Here is a 19,389-nt window from a genome sequence, read left to right on the forward strand (position 1 = left end):
CTTTAATTTTCTATAAAAAAAATGTTTCAATGAGTAGTTGACAAAGACATATTGGCTATTATCACCAAAAATATCAGTTAATTTGCCGAAATTTTCAAAGGCTCTTACTGAAGTTTTTCCATGACTTAAAGGGAGATTCATAACAGTAGAGAAAAAAATCGACAGTCCTAGGTCCCACGGTAGATATAGTTACCATTGGGGTCCTGATTTATACTACCATATATATATATATATAGTTTTACAATACAAAAAGTAAAATAACAAAAATACCGAACTCATAAACGGAAAGTCCTTAGCAAATGGCAAAATCAAAAGCTCAAACACACCAAACGAATGGAAAACAACTGCCATATTCCTGACTTTGTACGGGCATTTTCCTTTATAAACCTGGTTTTACAGCTAGCTAGTCCTCTCATTTGTATGACAGTCGCATAGAATTCCATCATATTGACAACAATGTGTGAGCAAAACAAATAGACATAATAGGGGAAAATGTCAAAAATTGGGGTACATCAGTCGACATTGTCACGGTTATAATCTTAATCACTATATAAAATCAAACAACTATGTCAACAAAGATAAACAAAATGGCATATAGACACTATATAGACGACCGATATCAATTTGCGCCAGTAATGAAATCATTTGCGCCACAACTTGTTTGCGCCAAAGCTACTTCTGCGCCACTCCATTAAGAAAAATATAGGCTTCATTTGCGCCAATAAAACAACCATACCATTGCGCCAATTTTATTTATTTATTTTCACTTTTATATAACTACTACTGATTGACTCCCTCCTCCTTTATTCCGGCTTGCGACCGGCAGTTTTTATACAAAAAAATACACTGAATTAAAACGTTCACTCATATATACAACTTGCAGTCAAAACTATCATCATATGTCTTTGTTTAACATAAACCAAAGGTTATTTGTAACTTAAAAATAGAAACATATTCCTTTCTGCTCACTTCTCCTCTCACTATTTTTTTGTACTTTATTAGAGCAAAATGATTTGTTTTCCCAAGATCTCCATCTAATCTCCCCACTTTTCTTAATAAATTCCTGACGGAATTCGTGATCTTCTACAAAGATGATAGGTTTCTCTTTATAGTGAAAAAACTATTTTATTACTGAACAATTTATTTATTGGTGAGTTTTCTTAATTTTGATGAGTATTCATTTTAGTAGATATGTAATTAATCATAGTACATGTGACATGTATAATAGGTAAAAAAAAATATTCAGGTAAATGTGGCGCAATTTAAATCCATTTATTGGCGCAATTAATACCATAAGAAAAATAGAGACTGGCGCAAGTAATATCCTTTCAAAACTGTAATTAGCGCAAATTGATTCTGGCACTATAGACCGTCTTTGAAAGCACATAAGCAAAATATGAAAGACAGGAATACAAAAAAAAATGACTATCGCACAATAACACAAAGGTATATATACCGAGCCACACCAAAAGGATATTACCAAAAATGGACTAAACAGTCAAGGTTAAAAATATACAAAGACAAATAAAAAGAACAGAACAACACGTAATTAAGACGATAAACAACGTCAGTACCTAGAATCTATACTTCAGACCATCATGTATTATTTTTGAATACGGAATTGTTATCAACAGGGTCTTGGCATCTTCTGATGAACTTTTTAACGGTTGTGTCAATGTATATTTGTTCCGCTTAACAGAAGTTCCTCTGGAAACTTTGTCAGAATAAACAATGTCATAATATCTGTTCCTGTTGGAACAAATATTCTATACCATTTATTCCGTTAGGAACATTTAATGAAATATTTATTCCAGTCGAAATAATATTCCAGAATATTGTTTCCATTTGGAACTTATATTATGAAGGAACTCCTATTCCGTGACAGTGGGAGAGGGATTTATAATTTAACTTTGAAAATTAAAATCGTCTCGTTTGTCATAGATTATGGTTCTGAGATGACCGCTTATGTCAAATTAGTGGTATAAGTCTAAAAACTAGGCAGAGGAAGTCGTGTCTGTTGTTTCTGTAATTTCTAGTTCTGGGGGATATATTAATGGAACGGCCCAATTAGAAAAAATTGGCCTGATTGATGATGGAAAGAACATCATCAATACATCTGAATGTGAAATTAAATGATCTGGTTTCTTTTACCTTCTTAATTTTGACATATGCCTGAAGGAACTCCGACTCATGTGAAAATAAGAAGAGGTCGGCAAGGAGAGGCACACACAGTTCGTTCCCATAGGAATGCCGACAACTTGTGTAAAATTTGGCAATAACGAACAAAAAAATTGTCAAGAAAGAAACTTTAAGTCGGAGAGAAATAACTATGTTTACTTGCCAAAACAATCTGATTTTATAAATATATGAATAATATATGAATCAATATGACCAGATTGTGAAAAGATTGGATTTATGTAATTACTTCCCTTGCTTACCAATCTTCTAAAATTAAGTCAGAAAAAGCAGAAACGATCAAAACAAAGTCATGAACTTCACTCCTCCTGATAAGTTTGCAGAAGAATGGAAAAAGCGTATTTCAGACATTTCAAATTCAGAAGTAAAGACGGTAAACGATTTTGAAATTGAATTAGCAATTAGTATGCATTCATATGTATCTAGGAAAAGTGTATACAAGTCAGTCAGAGTCAGAGACCACAAAATTATAGTCTGATTATCTGATAAAGATGTATGGTGGTCAAAATAGGGTTCAATATATATTATTTTGTAGGGTTTTAGCAGTAAATATTCGAGTGAATTGTTGAAGAACTTTAGAATCAGATCTGTTAGACTTGTCGTTGTGACATGTAAGTTTTGAAGACATCCCACAAGGGGTCATGATCAGATAATCTATAGTATACACACCAATCTCATTTTTTTTTATGAATGAGTTACAGCGGTTAGACCAGTTGACAAAGAGTTCAATCAGGGTAAATGACATCATTGAACAACATGTTCTTCCTGTGAGGTAATAACATAAGCATTGTAGGAAATGTATGGGAAAGTGCACGAATTTGAAAGTGTTCTATTAGAATAATCAAATCATTCCCCACAAAAGTTGGTATTATTGACTCTTGACTATCTTTAAAATTGTTGGCAAAAGTGTAAAATATTTCCCAATAGAAATTAGAAGTTCTAAGTGTATAAGGCCAAAAAAAAATATATGTCTGTATACGGTTAACCGACCGTCCCTACTTTTGAGCGCCGACCCCAAGTCATTTTATTTCCATTGTAAAGTGAAAAATAAACTGAACTCGTGTCAAAAGCAAAGTTAGTGTTGCAAATAATATAAATCAATTGCCTGATACATCCTAATGTTCACAATCATGAATATGACAGCTGTTTTAAGGAAATTCGCAACTCGTGTGATGAAATAAAAACTCTGCCGCCATTTTTTCCAAGGGAAATAATCCAATCATTAAAAATACGGGTAAACTCGGCCCATGATCAACTCGGACCACGACAAGACAAAACGGCATGAATCAAAATCATGTCACAAAAAAAAAAATATAATGGAAATACCGACCTACCTACCCTATTTTTTTAAAGTACAAATGTATGTAACCTTAAACAGACATATATTTTTTTTTGGCCTAATTATCTGACATCGTTCTGATTTTATGCTCCAACCATACCTGATTGCAACAGTCAAGTTTCATTCTTTTATTCTTTTATTCACATTGAATATTTGATATCATGAGTCTGACATACAACATTTAATTATAATATGAGGCAGGTGTTACCTGTGTAAAGGGTCAAAGTCGGTATTATTTTTAATAATCAAAAAAGATACAAATTTGGTAAAAATTGTATGCTTTACAACATAATAATAGGCTAAGCTATATTGGCACAAAACAGTCCACTATGATAATTCAGTATTGGAAGTCCTGTCTCTTCATCCAACCCTAGCTATTGTATCAACATCAACCCAAGATGTTGCTAGACTAATGTGAAATAAAGCTGGTGATAGGAACGAACCTACCATCTACAAAATACAAGAGCGGCATTCAATCAGAATCAAGTGGATCCCACATGTCAGCTTTGTTATGAAGATCCAGAAATGCTAGAGCATTTCTTCACGAATTATACTGCCCTGGCATCCGAACGCATATCATACCTGCTTATAATGTCTGTGTATGCTAAATGTGCTCCAAAGGACATTGCTAGAGTAGATCTAGATTCACTATGTATATTAAACCTAAGTGCTGTATTTGTGGTTGTTGTTGTAACTGTAACTATACTCAAAAGCTAAACCTGCTTGGACATCTTAGCTGTAGATAGTGCATATCACTGCATGTTGACAGAAATAACATTCTAAATGCTTTCCCTATTAGCAAGAGAAAGAACTAATGGCAGCCACCCCTCTGTAAAATATTTTCCCTCTTAAACAAATATATTTTACATTCGTAATGTACTCAACAACAGTGTGAATGGGCAAGTACAACTTGTGTTTAAATAATGGTAACGATTTTGGATTAAATTATAATTAACTACATGTAGTATACCTTTATCTATTTGAGTTTTGTGTAATGTGTTGTGAATTTATTCAGTAACTAAATAATAAAAAAGAAATACATCAATGGAACTCTTATTCTTTAATATTTGTTTTATAATAAACTGTGAGTGTCTTTTCTTGGTGAAAATCAACCACAGGTGAGTCTTCTGCCTCTCTATGTATTGGCAAAGTGTTCTCACTCAGCTGAAAAAACTCTTCAAAGCCCTCTGTAAGTTTCAGAGTCAACTCTTATTTTGAGGTGTCTCATGAAATATCCAGAGTTATCTTAAGCAGAGGTAATGTTCTTTTTATACTCTTATAATTCACCTAAACAGTAGTGAACATAGTGGCAGAGGAATTATTGCTCTGTGAAGGGCAATGTGTTGAACTTTATTTAATACATAATACAGGTGTGAAATTATTTGAAGTATTAAGATAAGATAAGATATTTTATCCGCATAGAATACAACAATAGCATTGATACCAAATAAAACAAATCGAAAACACAAACATTTAACATAGACAAAAATTTGTTTTAGCTTTATTTATTTTTTAAATGTGTGACAACATGTCACCTCCCAAGTTTGCATTTAAATCATTCTAATTATTTAATATTATAGAACAGAGATAAAGAAGTATATATGCTGCATACCTCTATTGTATTTATTCTTATACATGTACTATGTTGATGTAAAGAACAAAAATGTCCCATTATTAATATACATATCAAACCATACATGTAAAATATACAAGCCATGCACATCTGTTATGATTGTTTTTATTCTACCCCCGCTTTAAAAAGTGGGGGTACACTGTTTTACCTCTGTCTGTCCGTCGGTCCGTCTCATGAATATTTTTCATCACATTTTTCTCAGGAACTACATCATAAGGATTTCTGAAATTTGGTTTCAGGGTTTATATAAATCAGCTATACTGTGTGATGCGTTTTCAAATTCATCACTCAACAACTTCCTGTTTACCAAACACTTACATCATTTTACACATTACATCCTAGTAGTTGAAAATTTTCGTCACATTTATCTCAGGAACTACATTACAAGGATTTTTGAAATTTGGTTTCAGGGTTTATATGAGTCAGCTTTACCCTGTGATGCGTTTTCAGATTCATCACTCAACAACTTCCTGTTTACCGAAATATTTGGGCGGGGGTATCATCAGTGAGTAGTAGCTCGCAGTTTCACTTGTTTATTCTGTAACAATACGTCATATATTAAGACATTTTCATAAAATTTGCAACAAATTTCTCATGTAAAATCATTTTATCCATAAGCATAGTTTCCAGGTTGAAAATTAAAAAATATACTGAAACAAGGGAGGTTAATCTAAATGAATCATTATAACAAATGTTTTATTGGGCTGTAAAAAATACAAATAATACCTTGGGGTGAGATGACAGAACATTTTTAACAGTAAGTTTGATGACCAAGCATCAGATAAAAAGCTTTCTCTAATTTTTACCCAATTTATCCTTTTCCTGATCTGTATTTTTTTTTTTAAATCAAGGTGTGGTTCGTTTGATCTCAATTATTCATTGGTCAAAATTTGATTATCATGTCAAATTTTCTTGCTTTCCTCTGAATATCCTATTCTGATGTCATGAAAAATTTTTAGATATTTAAAAAGCTTGGCAAGCCTCGTGTTTTGAATTTGAAAATTTAACTGTCACAAGTGGATAAATATCATATCACACTAGATGCAGTGGTAGATTCTATATTTAAAAAATCAAAATAATTATGAATTATTTGTAACGAACTACCACTTTATTGGCCTGTGTCCAACGGTGAACTCAAGTAAAATTTCCAAAGTATAATTGGTCAGCACTTGGATGGTGATCAGTGAAGCCATACATTGTTATCCCAAGTAATGAAAAATCCCCAAATCAATTAAAACATAAAAGAATGAGGTTATGACTATCAATTAATCTGATTTAATCCAATCAACAGCAGGTTACCATCACCAGATCAAACCATCACATCACGTTCTGTAAACAATCAATGTGCAGCTGAAATTTTACCTGGAATTTTATACTGCTGGGATAAAATTAATCCAATATTATACAATTTTTGACCGAAATTGATAGCACCACGGGACAGATATATCTTACAGTACCAAACAACAAAAATATAGCACCATGAGCCTGTGGAGAACACTAGATCATATCTGCAGAACTTGCACACCTGTACAAACAAATCTAACAGATAGTATAGATCATAGATTTGAACTATTATCCGAATACATGACAAGATTAACCCTTTTCATTTTTAACCAATTTTCCGAAGGAAAAATCCAGTTATTAATTTGGTGAGATGTGGTGGACAGGGGGGCTGCTGTTTCCTTGCAAAAAGCTATGAAATGTCCCGGCAAATGCTTTTCAAATTTTATAATGTTACTGATGACAAAATTAAGGTCAAGATCGCTAATGACGATTTTCACCTTTACTGTTGAGGAGTTATTGTCCTTGATATATTTAACTTGTTTCCGTTCAATAACTTATGAATCCTTTCACCAATGATTTTTAAATTGTAATATGTATATGTTACTAATGACAGAATGTAGGTCAAGTTTGATATTGAAGATTTTCACTTTTATTGTTCAGGAGTTATGGTCCTTGATAGATTGGAAAATGGCACTTTATGTTGTTTCCATGCAATAACTTATATGAACCATTCAACAATTGATTTTCAAATTTTAATATGTTGTTACTGATGACAAAATGAGGCCAGGTATTCACAACTTGTCTAGACTCATGGCAAATTATAGTGTGAGTGCAAGATTTTTGTACATACACTTAAGTAGACACTAGACTCATGGCAAATTATAGTGTGAGTGCTACATTTTTATACGACCGCAAAAAAGTTTTGCGGTCGTATATTGGTATGACGTTGGCGTCGTCGTCGTCTGAAGAACATTGGTTTTCGCACTCTAACTTTAGTTTAAGTGAATGGATCTCTATGAAATTTTACCATAAGGTTCAATACCACAAAAGGAAGGTGGGGATTGATTTTTGGGGTTATGGTACCAACAATTAAGGAATAAGGGGCCAAAAAGGGGCCAAAAATAAGCATTTTTATAACTTCCAGACATAACTTGTGTGTTAGTGTATGGATCTCTCTGACATTGTACCACAAGGTTCCATTCACAAAGGGAATGCTGGGATTGATTTTGGGGGTAATTGCTTCCAAATTTTAGGAATTAGGGGCCAAAAAGGGGCAAAAAACGAGCATTTTTCTAGTTTCATGGTAAGTGTATGGATCACTCTGACAATGTACCACAAGGTTCCATATCACAAAGGGATTGCTAGGATTGATTTTGGGGGTAATTACCTCCAAATTTTAGGAATTAGGGGCCATAAAGGGGCAAAAAACAAGCATTTTTCTAGTTTCATGACAATAACTTGTGTGTAAGTGTATGGATCTTTATGAAATTGTACTACAAGGTTACATATCACAAAGGGAAAGCTGGAATTGAGTTTGGGGGTAATTGCTCAAAACGTTTAGGAATAAAGGGCCAAAAAGGGGCCAAAAATAAGCATTTTTCTAGTTTCCAGACAATAACTTGCGTTCAAGTGTATGGATCTCTCTGAAATTGTACTGCAAGGTACCATACCACAAAGGGAAAGCTGGGATTGATTTTGGGGGTAATTCCCTCAAAATTTTAGGAATTAGGGGCCATAAAGGGGTCAAAAAACAAGCATTTTTCTAGTTACATGACAATAACTTGTGTGTAAGTGTATGGATCTTTATGAAATAGTACTGAAAGGTTCCATATCACAAAGGGAAAGCTGGGTTTGAGTTTGGGGGTAATTGCCCTAATTGTTTAGGAAATGATTGTAAGGTGTTCATGCCTCACTGGCAGGTTTCATCTGACCTTGACTGTATTTTCATGGCCCATTGGTCAATATAGATTTTTTACATCGCGATGACCTTGAGGTCATTCGGATGTGTTGCTATCGCCTAGATTTCCATTATGTAAATTAGTTTTGGGTTTGTAACCGATCTAGAAACATGATAAATATGCGCACATAAACGAGTGCAAAATAACATTCCTTATCGTTTGATATAAATAAATCTCTTCAATGAATACTGATAAAAATATTTTTGTTTACAACATAAATTAATAACATGAAAATGTTTTGTAGTTAGATATATATATATAAGTAAAAAATCATTGATAATATCAATGCACGCGTACCGAAAAATTGTGTTAAAGCATGCGGAAGAATATCTCAAAGAAAGGACCGGTAACTCTGTAATTGTTTTTGCGGGAAAATATGAATGCCTACTCGTATCCAATCTTAGAAAAATCGAATTTTTACAGAAAAGTGTCCACCATGCACTTGCATTGCACTATTATAAGAATAGTAGAATAGAATGATATACAAATGCATGCAAATCATATATATATATATATATGTAACTGTTATTTTAATATAATATATAACAACAAATCAGTGTATACTGATTTGTATCACTACAATATAATAGTTATTACGGTGAAGTTGAATTTCCTGTCATTTATTCATCATTCACGCACGAACTTGTCTCAGAAAAAAATATATCTCTGTACATTAACCTCAGTTTCAGGTAAAGAGATATGTTGTTTATTTCTGAGACAAGTGCTTTTGACCATCCTCAAGAACTTGTTGTCATCCGATGTTCAGTACTTCAGTACTTTGATTCTGATTTGGTATATTTGTCTGATCCTATGAGTAAAAGTGCCACTATATTTGGTGTATATGTCTGTCTGGCATTTTTCATCTGACCTTGACCTCATTATCATTGATCATTGATAGATTAAGTTTATGTGATAATTGTAGTAAAACCTTCATATATCACACTTTCAACATAGATTCAATCATGATCAGTAAAGTAGGCGAGACATTTTAGCGTGTGTACTCTTGTTATGCTAATCCCAACTATCTACTGATAGGTCATTTTACCTAGGACCAAACTATGCCAGAGACATTCTGAGGTTTCTAGCATCAAAGTATAAATATTTTATTATTTGCATGCTTTTAGAGTATACAGTATACCATTGCTGTAACTCAGAAATAGTTGAAAGGTTCTTTGAAGAATATTAAGTCTCCCAAATGAAGTTTAGAGACATTATTTTTGCTCTGTTTTTCTTCTTTATCACACCTGAACTTATTCACTGCATTTCTGAGTATCTGAAAGACAGGCCTGTTTATGGTTTGAATATTTGTTAAGCTTTCATATATAATTGTGCCCTAAGTATTTTGTTTGTGCATTGATAATAAAATTGAGAATGGAAACAGGGAATGTGTCATAGAAGCAATTTCAATGAGGATTAATTTAAAGTCTTGAATTGTTTGAGGTTTTTACCATGTATTACTATATTGGATATTTGGACATTTTTAAATAGGTCTACATTGAGGTCCAAAGGGTCCAAAATTAGACTTTGTTTGATTTCATCAAAAACTGAATTCTGGTGGTTCTATGATATGCTGAATCTCACTGTGCATTCAGATTTTTAATTTTGGGCCCTGTTTTAAAATTAGTCCATATTAAGGTCCAAAGGGTCCAAAATTAAACTTTGTTTGAATTCATGGTTTTTTTTTATATGCTTAATCTAACCATGGAATTAGATTTGGGATATTGGACCATTAAGTAGATTAAATGTCCCATTTTAAATTTTTAAGTTATCTGACCACATTTATTCTGTGTCAGAAATCTATAATGTGTCAAATATATAATCAATATCCAAATTCAGAGCTGTATCAAGCTTGAATATTGTGTCCATAGATATAAGAAGATGTGGTATGAGTGCTAATGAGACAACTCTCCATCCAAGTCAAAATTTATAAAAGCAAAACATACTTGCCCCAACTGTTCAGAGTTTGACCTCTGCATTCGTATCCAGCTGCTCCAGGCGGATCGCATTTTTTTAAATTGGACTTTGAAATGGATTTTATTGAATTTTGGAGTTCAAGAGAGTTTACCTGCAGTATGATTTAGCAGTTTGGTTAATCCATTTATAGCTATTCTAGAGGAGTAAAAAGAAAAAAAAGTCTGGTTTTGATATACCTGCTTTTTAGATGAATTTGTTTTGGTTTTGATATAATTGACAAATTGTAATCCTATCTTGTTGTATGATTGTTTTGATGAATTTTCACAAATTCTTAAAAAAATTTGAGTGTAGATTCATCCAGTATGATTCATGTCATTCAAATCTTTGAAACATATCCATGGTTATCTGATTTTCTGAACAGATCAATAATACTGTGTAATATTGTTATAATTTGTCATCCTGGTTTACCAATGGGAATACATGTAAAAATTGCAGTTATGTGTGATTGCTTAATGGAACATGTTATCTCTGGATGTATTGGTAACTTAATTAGAAATTTCAAGGTTGCACCAAGGTAATTAGATTATGGGTATTTTGCTTTATCCAATTACTATGATAATATGGCCTTTTTTTTATCATTTCTTGACTAAAATAAAAAAAAACTGCATGGATTAATGGCATGATTAATTCTCTTGCTCAATGACTGAAAAATATTGTTATGTCTGGCAAGAATGATAAAATGTTTGAAAACTGACAAAAAATTTAGTCTGTCTTTTCTTGTCTCATGATCAGAAATTGATGCACAAATTTTGGAAACAAAACTGCAGCCTTTGCAGACCTTAGTCTAATATGAGAAAAGGAGAAATATTTGGTTGATTTACATGAACTCTGATGCTATAGTTTTACCCTTATGCACTCAGAAATAAATTTCCTATAGTTTTATTACAAAATTTTCAGCAAAAGATGCTATTCAAAATCTTACTCTATTCCAATATTTCTTTTGAAAATTTGGGAACACTGCATTATTAATAGCTACAAATATTTATTACTTTCTAAAATAATACCCACACTCTAAAGGTGCATTGTTAACAGCTACAAATATTCATTACTTTCTAAAATAATACCCACACTCTAAAGGTGCATTGTTAACAGCTACAAATATTCATTACTTTCTAAAATAATACCCACACTCTAAAGGTGCAGGCTATATTTGAAATCACCTTGTCCATCCTGTTGTTGGTTAATCTGTTGTCCAACAAATATTTTGGTCACTTTTCTCTATTAAAAAGAACAGCTTTATATTTAGTCATCAGTTTGGCAATGATGAGTTGTAACATGTGAGCACTTGACAGATCTGTCAGAAACCTATTTCCTGTTTGCCAATACATTTTTACTTTGAATTTTTCAATTTTTTGAATGAAGTTTAAATTTTTCTTCACACTTTTATCAGAAACTATGTATACTGAACAGATCGAATGACTTAATATTTGGTCAATAGTGATGAGTTGCTAGTGGGGTATGCCTAGCATGACAATGCATGCTTTTTTGTTTAAAATGAAAAATTGTACAATAATGTTATACTATGGTTTGCATTTGGAAATACACAATTTTTGAAAATTTAACTGACTACACAACATTATTTGCTGTCACTAGATTGTCACAATATATTACCATTGAAGAGACATGGACAAATTTGATGTAAATGTATTAGAAACTTAAATATTAGTTCAATAGATTTGGTCTAGCAAAATTTTTTAATCAGTTTTGTAGCAGACCAGCCCAACTAGTTTAAAATACAAATAGTGCATCTCCCACAGGTATTCTATCATGAAATTAACCATTTTGAATTATTATTCAAAATTTTTAATGACAACAAGTCTTTTTTTTTATTTCAGAGTATAATGATAGCCATTGGTGTAGCTATTATAACATTCCTGGTAGTTCTGTTCTTTGGAGTATGGAAACTGCGGACAAAAGGTTGGTTGAATTGTATTACTGTAGATCTGTTAGCTCCTTCAGTTAAGGATAGCCATTAGTGTTGCTATTATAAAATTCCTGGTAGTTCTGTTCTTTGGAGTATGGAAACTGTGAACAAAAGGTTGGTTGAATTGTATTACTGTAGATCTGTTAGCTCCTTCAGTTAAGGATAGCCATTAGTGTTGCTATTATAAAATTCCTGGTAGTTCTGTTCTTTGGAGTATGGAAACTGTGAACAAAAGGTTGGTTGTATTACTGTAGATCTGTTAGCTCCTTCAGTTAATGATAGCCATTGGTGTAGCTATTATTACATTCCTGGTAGTTCTGTTCTTTGGAGTATGGAAACTGTGAACAAAAGGTTGGTTGTATTACTGTAGATCTGTTAGCTCCTTCAGTTAATGATAGCCATTAGTGTTGCTATTATAAAATTCCTGGTAGTTCTGTTCTTTGGAGTATGGAAACTGTGAACAAAAGGTTGGTTGTATTACTGTAGATCTGTTAGCTCCTTCAGTTAAGGATAGCCATTAGTGTTGCTATTATAACATTCCTGGTAGTTCTGTTCTTTGGAGTATGGAAACTGTGAACAAAAGGTTGGTTGAATTGTATTACTGTAGATCTGTTAGCTCCTTCAGTTAAGGATAGCCATTAGTGTTGCTATTATAAAATTCCTGGTAGTTCTGTTCTTTGGAGTATGGAAACTGTGAACAAAAGGTTGGTTGTATTACTGTAGATCTGTTAGCTCCTTCAGTTAAGGATAGCCATTAGTGTTGCTATTATAACATTCCTGGTAGTTCTGTTCTTTGGAGTATGGAAACTGTGAACAAAAGGTTGGTTGAATTGTATTACTGTAGATCTGTTAGCTCCTTCAGTTAAGGATAGCCATTAGTGTTGCTATTATAAAATTCCTGGTAGTTCTGTTCTTTGGAGTATGGAAACTGTGAACAAAAGGTTGGTTGTATTACTTTAGATCTGTTAGCTCCTTCAGTTAATGATAGCCATTGGTGTAGCTATTATTACATTCCTGGTAGTTCTGTTCTTTGGAGTATGGAAACTGTGAACAAAAGGTTGGTTGTATTACTGTAGATCTGTTAGCTCCTTCAGGTAATGATAGCCATTGGTGTAGCTATTATAACATTCCTGGTAGTTCTGTTCTTTGGAGTATGGAAACTGTGAACAAAAGGTTGGTTATATTACTGTAGATCTGTTGGCTCCTTCAGTTAATGATAGCCATTGGTGTAGCTATTATTACATTCCTGGTAGTTCTGTTCTTTGGAGTATGGAAACTGTGAACAAAAGGTTGGTTGTATTACTGTAGATCTGTTGGCTCCTTCAGTTAATGATAGCCATTGGTGTAGCTATTATAACATTCCTGGTAGTTCTGTTCTTTGGAGTATGGAAACTGTGAACAAAAGGTTGGTTATATTACTGTAGATCTGTTGGCTCCTTCAGTTAATGATAGCCATTGGTGTAGCTATTATTACATTCCTGGTAGTTCTTTTCTTTGGAGTATGGAAACTGTGAACAAAAGGTTGGTTGTATTACTGTAGATCTGTTAGCTCCTTCAGTTAAGGATAGCCATTAGTGTTGCTATTATTACATTCCTGGTAGTTCTGTTCTTTGGAGTATGGAAACTGCGGACAAAAGGTTGGTTGTATTACTGTAGATCTGTTAGCTCCTTCAGTTAAGGATAGCCATTAGTGTTGCTATTATAACATTCCTGGTAGTTCTGTTCTTTGGAGTATGGAAACTGTGAACAAAAGGTTGGTTATATATCTGTAGATCTGTTGGCTCCTTCAGTTAAGGATAGCCATTAGTGTTGCTATTATAACATTCCTGGTAGTTCTGTTCTTTGGAGTATGGAAACTGTGAACAAAAGGTTGGTTGAATTGTATTATTGTAGATCTGTTAGCTCCTTAAGTTAAGGATAGCCATTAGTGTTGCTATTATAACATTCCTGGTAGTTCTGTTCTTTGGAGTATGGAAACTGTGAACAAAAGGTTGGTTGTATTACTGTAGATCTGTTAGCTCCTTCAGTTAATGATAGCCATTGGTGTAGCTATTATAACATTCCTGGTAGTTCTGTTCTTTGGAGTATGGAAACTGTGAACAAAAGGTTGGTTATATTACTGTAGATCTGTTGTCTCCTTCAGTTAATGATAGCCATTGGTGTAGCTATTATACCATTCCTGGTAGTTCTGTTCTTTGGAGTATTGAAACTGTGAACAAAAGGTTGGTTAAATTACTGTAGATCTGTTAGCTCCTTCAGTTAATGATAGCCATTGGTGTAGCTATTATAACATTCCTGGTAGTTCTGTTCTTTTGAGTATGGAAACTGTGAACAAAAGGTTGGTTATATTACTGTAGATCTGTTGGCTCCTTCAGTTAATGATAGCCATTGGTGTAGCTATTATAACATTCCTGGTAGTTCTGTTCTTTGGAGTATGGAAACTGTGAACAAAAGGGTGGTTATATTACTGAAGATCTGTTAGCTCCTTCAGTAATTTGGAAGTTGGAATTGAATTACGGAAAATATACTTTATAACATGACATTTAAAGATGATACTATTCAATCACGAGGTTAAGTAATGTCTTATTTTTATCTGCAGTTTTGCCAAGCCGGACTGGGATGCCGAGAAAACCTAGATTTAGAAAAAGAGATAAGATGCTGTTTTATGGGAGAAGAATGTTGAGAAAGGTAAAGAATAGATATTTTAAATAAATGGCCCTAACGGAGGGTACTGCATAATGTTAGCTTACAAGGGAAACACCCTTTCTCTGTATGCTTACCTGTCTGTCTCTTAGAGTCTAGACCAATATATCAGGAAACCATAGAAACTATGCATGTGTCTTGGATAAGGAATTTTCAATCAACTTGATCAATGGTATGTTGATATGACTATTATATGACTGTCAAAAAATCAGTTAAAACTAGCTGATTTATCAAAATATAAAAGTTTACATAATAGTTAAAGAAATAGTGTTGTTAGATAAAGGATCATGTTATCATGCATGGCTTATTTATGTAAAGATTTTACTCTGTGACTGTGACCTCATGTTATCATGGCAAATCCTGTTCTCATAGATTATTTTTTAAACTTTTTTTTTTTTATTAATTTATAGAAAATTAATCTTTTTTCTAAATTTCTTATCCCATATCTTATTTGCTGATGTCATCATCAAAAACATTTCATCTGTTATTTTGTGAAAAAGGATAATTACTGCATTGCATTCGATCAGATTTCTGTTTGGTTGAGCTGAATTATAAAAATGAATTTGTTGAATAATAGAATTCATTCATTTTTAAAAGTAAAATATACAATTTTAAGCTTCATAAAAGTATTCTGTTGTATAGGGAACATCCCTTTCCCTTTTCTTGTCTTAGTTATTCACTATTTTAAGTTGTTTTTCCTGTGAGATCATATAACCTGGATAACATCTAATTTAAACAAATGTTTTATTTGTATAAAGAGGTTTACTGATGAAAAAAAAACAACACTTATGTATCTTTTATTCATATAAAATAAGAAGATGTGGTATAATTGCCAATGAGACAACACTCCACCAGAGACCAAATGACAGAAGTTAACAACTAGAGGTCACTGTATGGCCTTCAACAATGAGTGAAACACATACTGCATAGTCAGCTATTAAAGAGGTTAAACATGTTTGTGAGTGCCCAACCCTCCCCTAAACTGGGACAGTGGTGTAACAGAACAACATATAAACAAATGCTTATTTCCTTTGATTTTTCTGCTTAATATTTTCCTATTTTGCTTCCTCTAGGAAATTAGTGCACAATAAAATTATCTAAAAACGTGATATATTTCAGAAAAATGAATTAGTGATAAACATCTAGAATAATAGGTATTTTACTTGATATACCACATGGTATAGTCAGTATCATAAATGGAACAACCTGTTATTCTAAGTATATCACATATTTATCAGGCTGATAATAGATTCAAATTTATTATTATTATTGAGCAAACCCCTGATAAAGTTTTCTATTATCAAGGCATTTCACATCTCACATCCCTCTTGCACAGCTGACTAGACTGAAGACAACTTTATTTCATACATAATTTTCAGTGTCGAATGAGTCATCTAATTTGTTTTTTCATCCACATGAATTCAGTGTTTTACATAACAAAACTTATTACAAGTATTTGGAGTGGAAGTGGAGGTGTATTAACTAAGAAAAGCTTTGCTAATATTTTTCTAGTTTGTGTATTCCTTGCTTATCTCTCATCATGATGTTAATTTTATTGTTTATAACAGGGCAGCTTAGTAGCTACAGAAATGGCTGATTTGGCAAGTTCCTGCTATTGTCTGTATAGATTGCCTCTGTCACATTATTCAGTTTCTTAGATTTAATATATATCACTGGATTGTCTCCGCTCACTGACTACTTATTATCTCTCTGTGTGCTACTTTATACTTTTAGTATAGATTAGTTATGTCTATGTTGAAAGTAATGACCTAGTATTTATAGGTTTGAAAAAAGTTCTGCATGTAAATCTGTTTAAAGATATCTACTAGTATATAAACTATAAAATTGTAACTGGATGTCATAACAGTTGTAAGGAGAAAGTAAACAGATAAGCCCAAATGTAACAGACACCCAACAACTTTCAGAAACTAAAGATGAACAAAAACAGGTCACCATTTGCCATTCTCAACAATGAGTGGATATCCACACTTAAGTTTAAAAAAAAATGGCAGGGGACTACTTTAAATGTGCTCAACAGATAACAGAAATGGGTCTTTATTTAACTTGTTTGTTAAAATGTCTTTATAGTACATAAGATTAAAAGTTGATGAAAGAACAAGATTATTGTTGATGTATTAAAGTTTTAGTTGTTCCATCATTGATTTGTACATCACAACTCCTTTTACCTACCTTTCAAAAGATTAACTTTTTGGTCATTAATGGTAAATATAATATCAAATAAACAGATTCCACATGCACCTTTTTAGTTGTGATTAACATGAGTGAGTTAACTCCCTTGTGGTATTACCAGTAAGATAAAATAAGAATGGTATTAACAACAAGTGAGGAAAGTGTGAAAATAAAACTAACATCTTTTTTGCTGACTGAAGTTTCAAGGAGAATTTATGATTATAGGCCAAACAATCAGGTTACAACTGTAATATTGATAAATAATGGAATATCTGTATATTGTATCATAAATATATTATTATTGTAATATCTAATGGTGTCATACATGTAAGATATATAGATTAAAGATTTAAGCAAAAAGCAACGTGAGGTTTAAGTGCCTTATCTTGAATTTATTATAGGATTAAACGCCTTTTTAAAGGAATTTATTGGTGTATAAACTCGACCAATTCACTCACAAACAAATAAAAGTCCGAAGGACTTTTATGATATGTTTGTGAGTGACTTGGTACAGTTTATACACCAATAAATTCCTTTAAAAAGGCGTTTAATCCTTATAATTCTTTAAAATTGGAGATAAGGAATTTATTGTGTCATTATCGCCGCCATCTTGTTTACGTTGGTTACGAAAAGAAGTTCGGTCAACGTCGTCTATTGAAAAATAAACAACGTCAAGAACAACTACCGGAAGTCCTCTCAACCAATCATATCAACGTATTCTCTAATATGCAAATCATATAAGAATTATATTGCTTAAAACAAACAAAATCTTTATTATATTTTTCACTGAAATTCAGCTTTTAATGTTTCAATATTCATTGTTCCTAATGTGTTAGATGAAAAAGATAAAAATTTTAAATTGAAATTAAAGGCCACAGAAGTGAGACACTCATACGTTTTGAAGACATTACATGTTTTAACCAAATATGGTAGCTTGAACATAAAGTAAGTTGGTATGGGAGTATACGGGCATCCTGAATCGCAAATAATCTGCATAAGTTTTACTTCAACTAGAAACAAAGGTTTACTTTGCACAAGAAAGTAAATTAGTTATATAAACATTTATTATCATTTCCTAATTGTGTAGTTACTTTCTGCATTAAAAAGGAGAAATATCTTTTTATATGTATCTGAGACTATCAAAGTAGCAGCCAATGAGTATTTGAAACAGTTGTAATGCATTCTTTTGTTTCCAAATCATTTAGTAGAATATATCTAATGGGGTCAACTTATAGTAAATCATTTAAAAGAATGACAATACAATTGGGGGTACCAATGTTAACTTTTGAGAATTAAGTTAATCAGATAATATGATAATCTAATTTATGAAAGACTTTTAAATACATATGTGTAATGGGTAGTTGATATACTATATAGCTAGGAAGGCTAAGAAAAAAGTTTGTTTTTCTGCTTAACTTACAAATTTTAACTTGGTATGGTCATACTATTGCATTATTTAAAAGAAATTTTGGTATAAAATATGAAATAGTAGTATGAAGTATATCTTTTTAGATGTATTTCTGTAGGCTATTTTTGTTACAATTTTTGTACTGGGAATAAAGCATAATGAGCAGAGAAAAACCATGATCATTCTTTTACAGAAGATATTGTAACAAATGAAAAAAGGAAAATAAGATAAGGGCCTTCTTTTGTTACAGAATTTATAGAGTGTTGCACATCATTTCATCTAAATTATTTCTTGCCTTGTTCTTTCTATTTATCCAGAAATAGTTGCAGTCCAAATTAGCCATATGAAATACCAAACTTTGAACTATTAGAATAAGAATGTAGTATGGTTGCCTATAAGACAACTAACCACTAGAGACCAAATGATGTTTTCCACTTTTATGCAATTGTTTAATTTACAGTCAATCATCATAGTACTGATTAATGATAATGGTGTACAGTTGTCTTGTTTTTCATTGTCTGTTTAAGGAATATCAGTACACTTGTACTGTGTTTGAAGAGTTGCTGTGGTTAATTTTGAATTTGAAAGTAGCAAAGACATATTTACTGGTGACAAGGAGCTGAACCAATAAAACAAATATTTGCCAATGTCACATCCAAAATTTATGGTTTGGATAATACTTACAAAATTTTGGAATCAGATTTTAAGAGTCAAAGTACCTTTTGATTTTTGTTTCGTATTCTTTTAGACATGGTATTTGAATTAGCCCGTTTACGTACA

General features: G+C 32.3%; 1 protein-coding gene across 1 annotated transcript in view; it reads left to right on the plus strand.

The window, feature by feature from the left end:
- Positions 1 to 2,470: 2,470 nt before the first annotated feature.
- LOC127698446 (patatin-like phospholipase domain-containing protein 7) overlaps positions 2,471 to 19,389 on the plus strand; it is a 105,177-nt gene continuing 88,258 nt past the window's right edge. Inside the window, exons 1-3 of the mRNA XM_052201899.1 lie at positions 2,471 to 2,569; positions 12,220 to 12,301; positions 14,908 to 14,996. Of these exons, the coding sequence (XP_052057859.1) occupies positions 2,489 to 2,569; positions 12,220 to 12,301; positions 14,908 to 14,996 (252 nt within the window). The 5' untranslated portion in view covers positions 2,471 to 2,488. The remainder of the gene's footprint in view (positions 2,570 to 12,219; positions 12,302 to 14,907; positions 14,997 to 19,389) is intronic.

The sequence above is a fragment of the Mytilus californianus genome, unplaced genomic scaffold (genome assembly GCF_021869535.1).
Source record: "Mytilus californianus isolate M0D057914Y unplaced genomic scaffold, xbMytCali1.0.p SCAF_4, whole genome shotgun sequence".
Classification (NCBI taxonomy): Eukaryota; Metazoa; Mollusca; class Bivalvia; order Mytilida; family Mytilidae; genus Mytilus; species Mytilus californianus.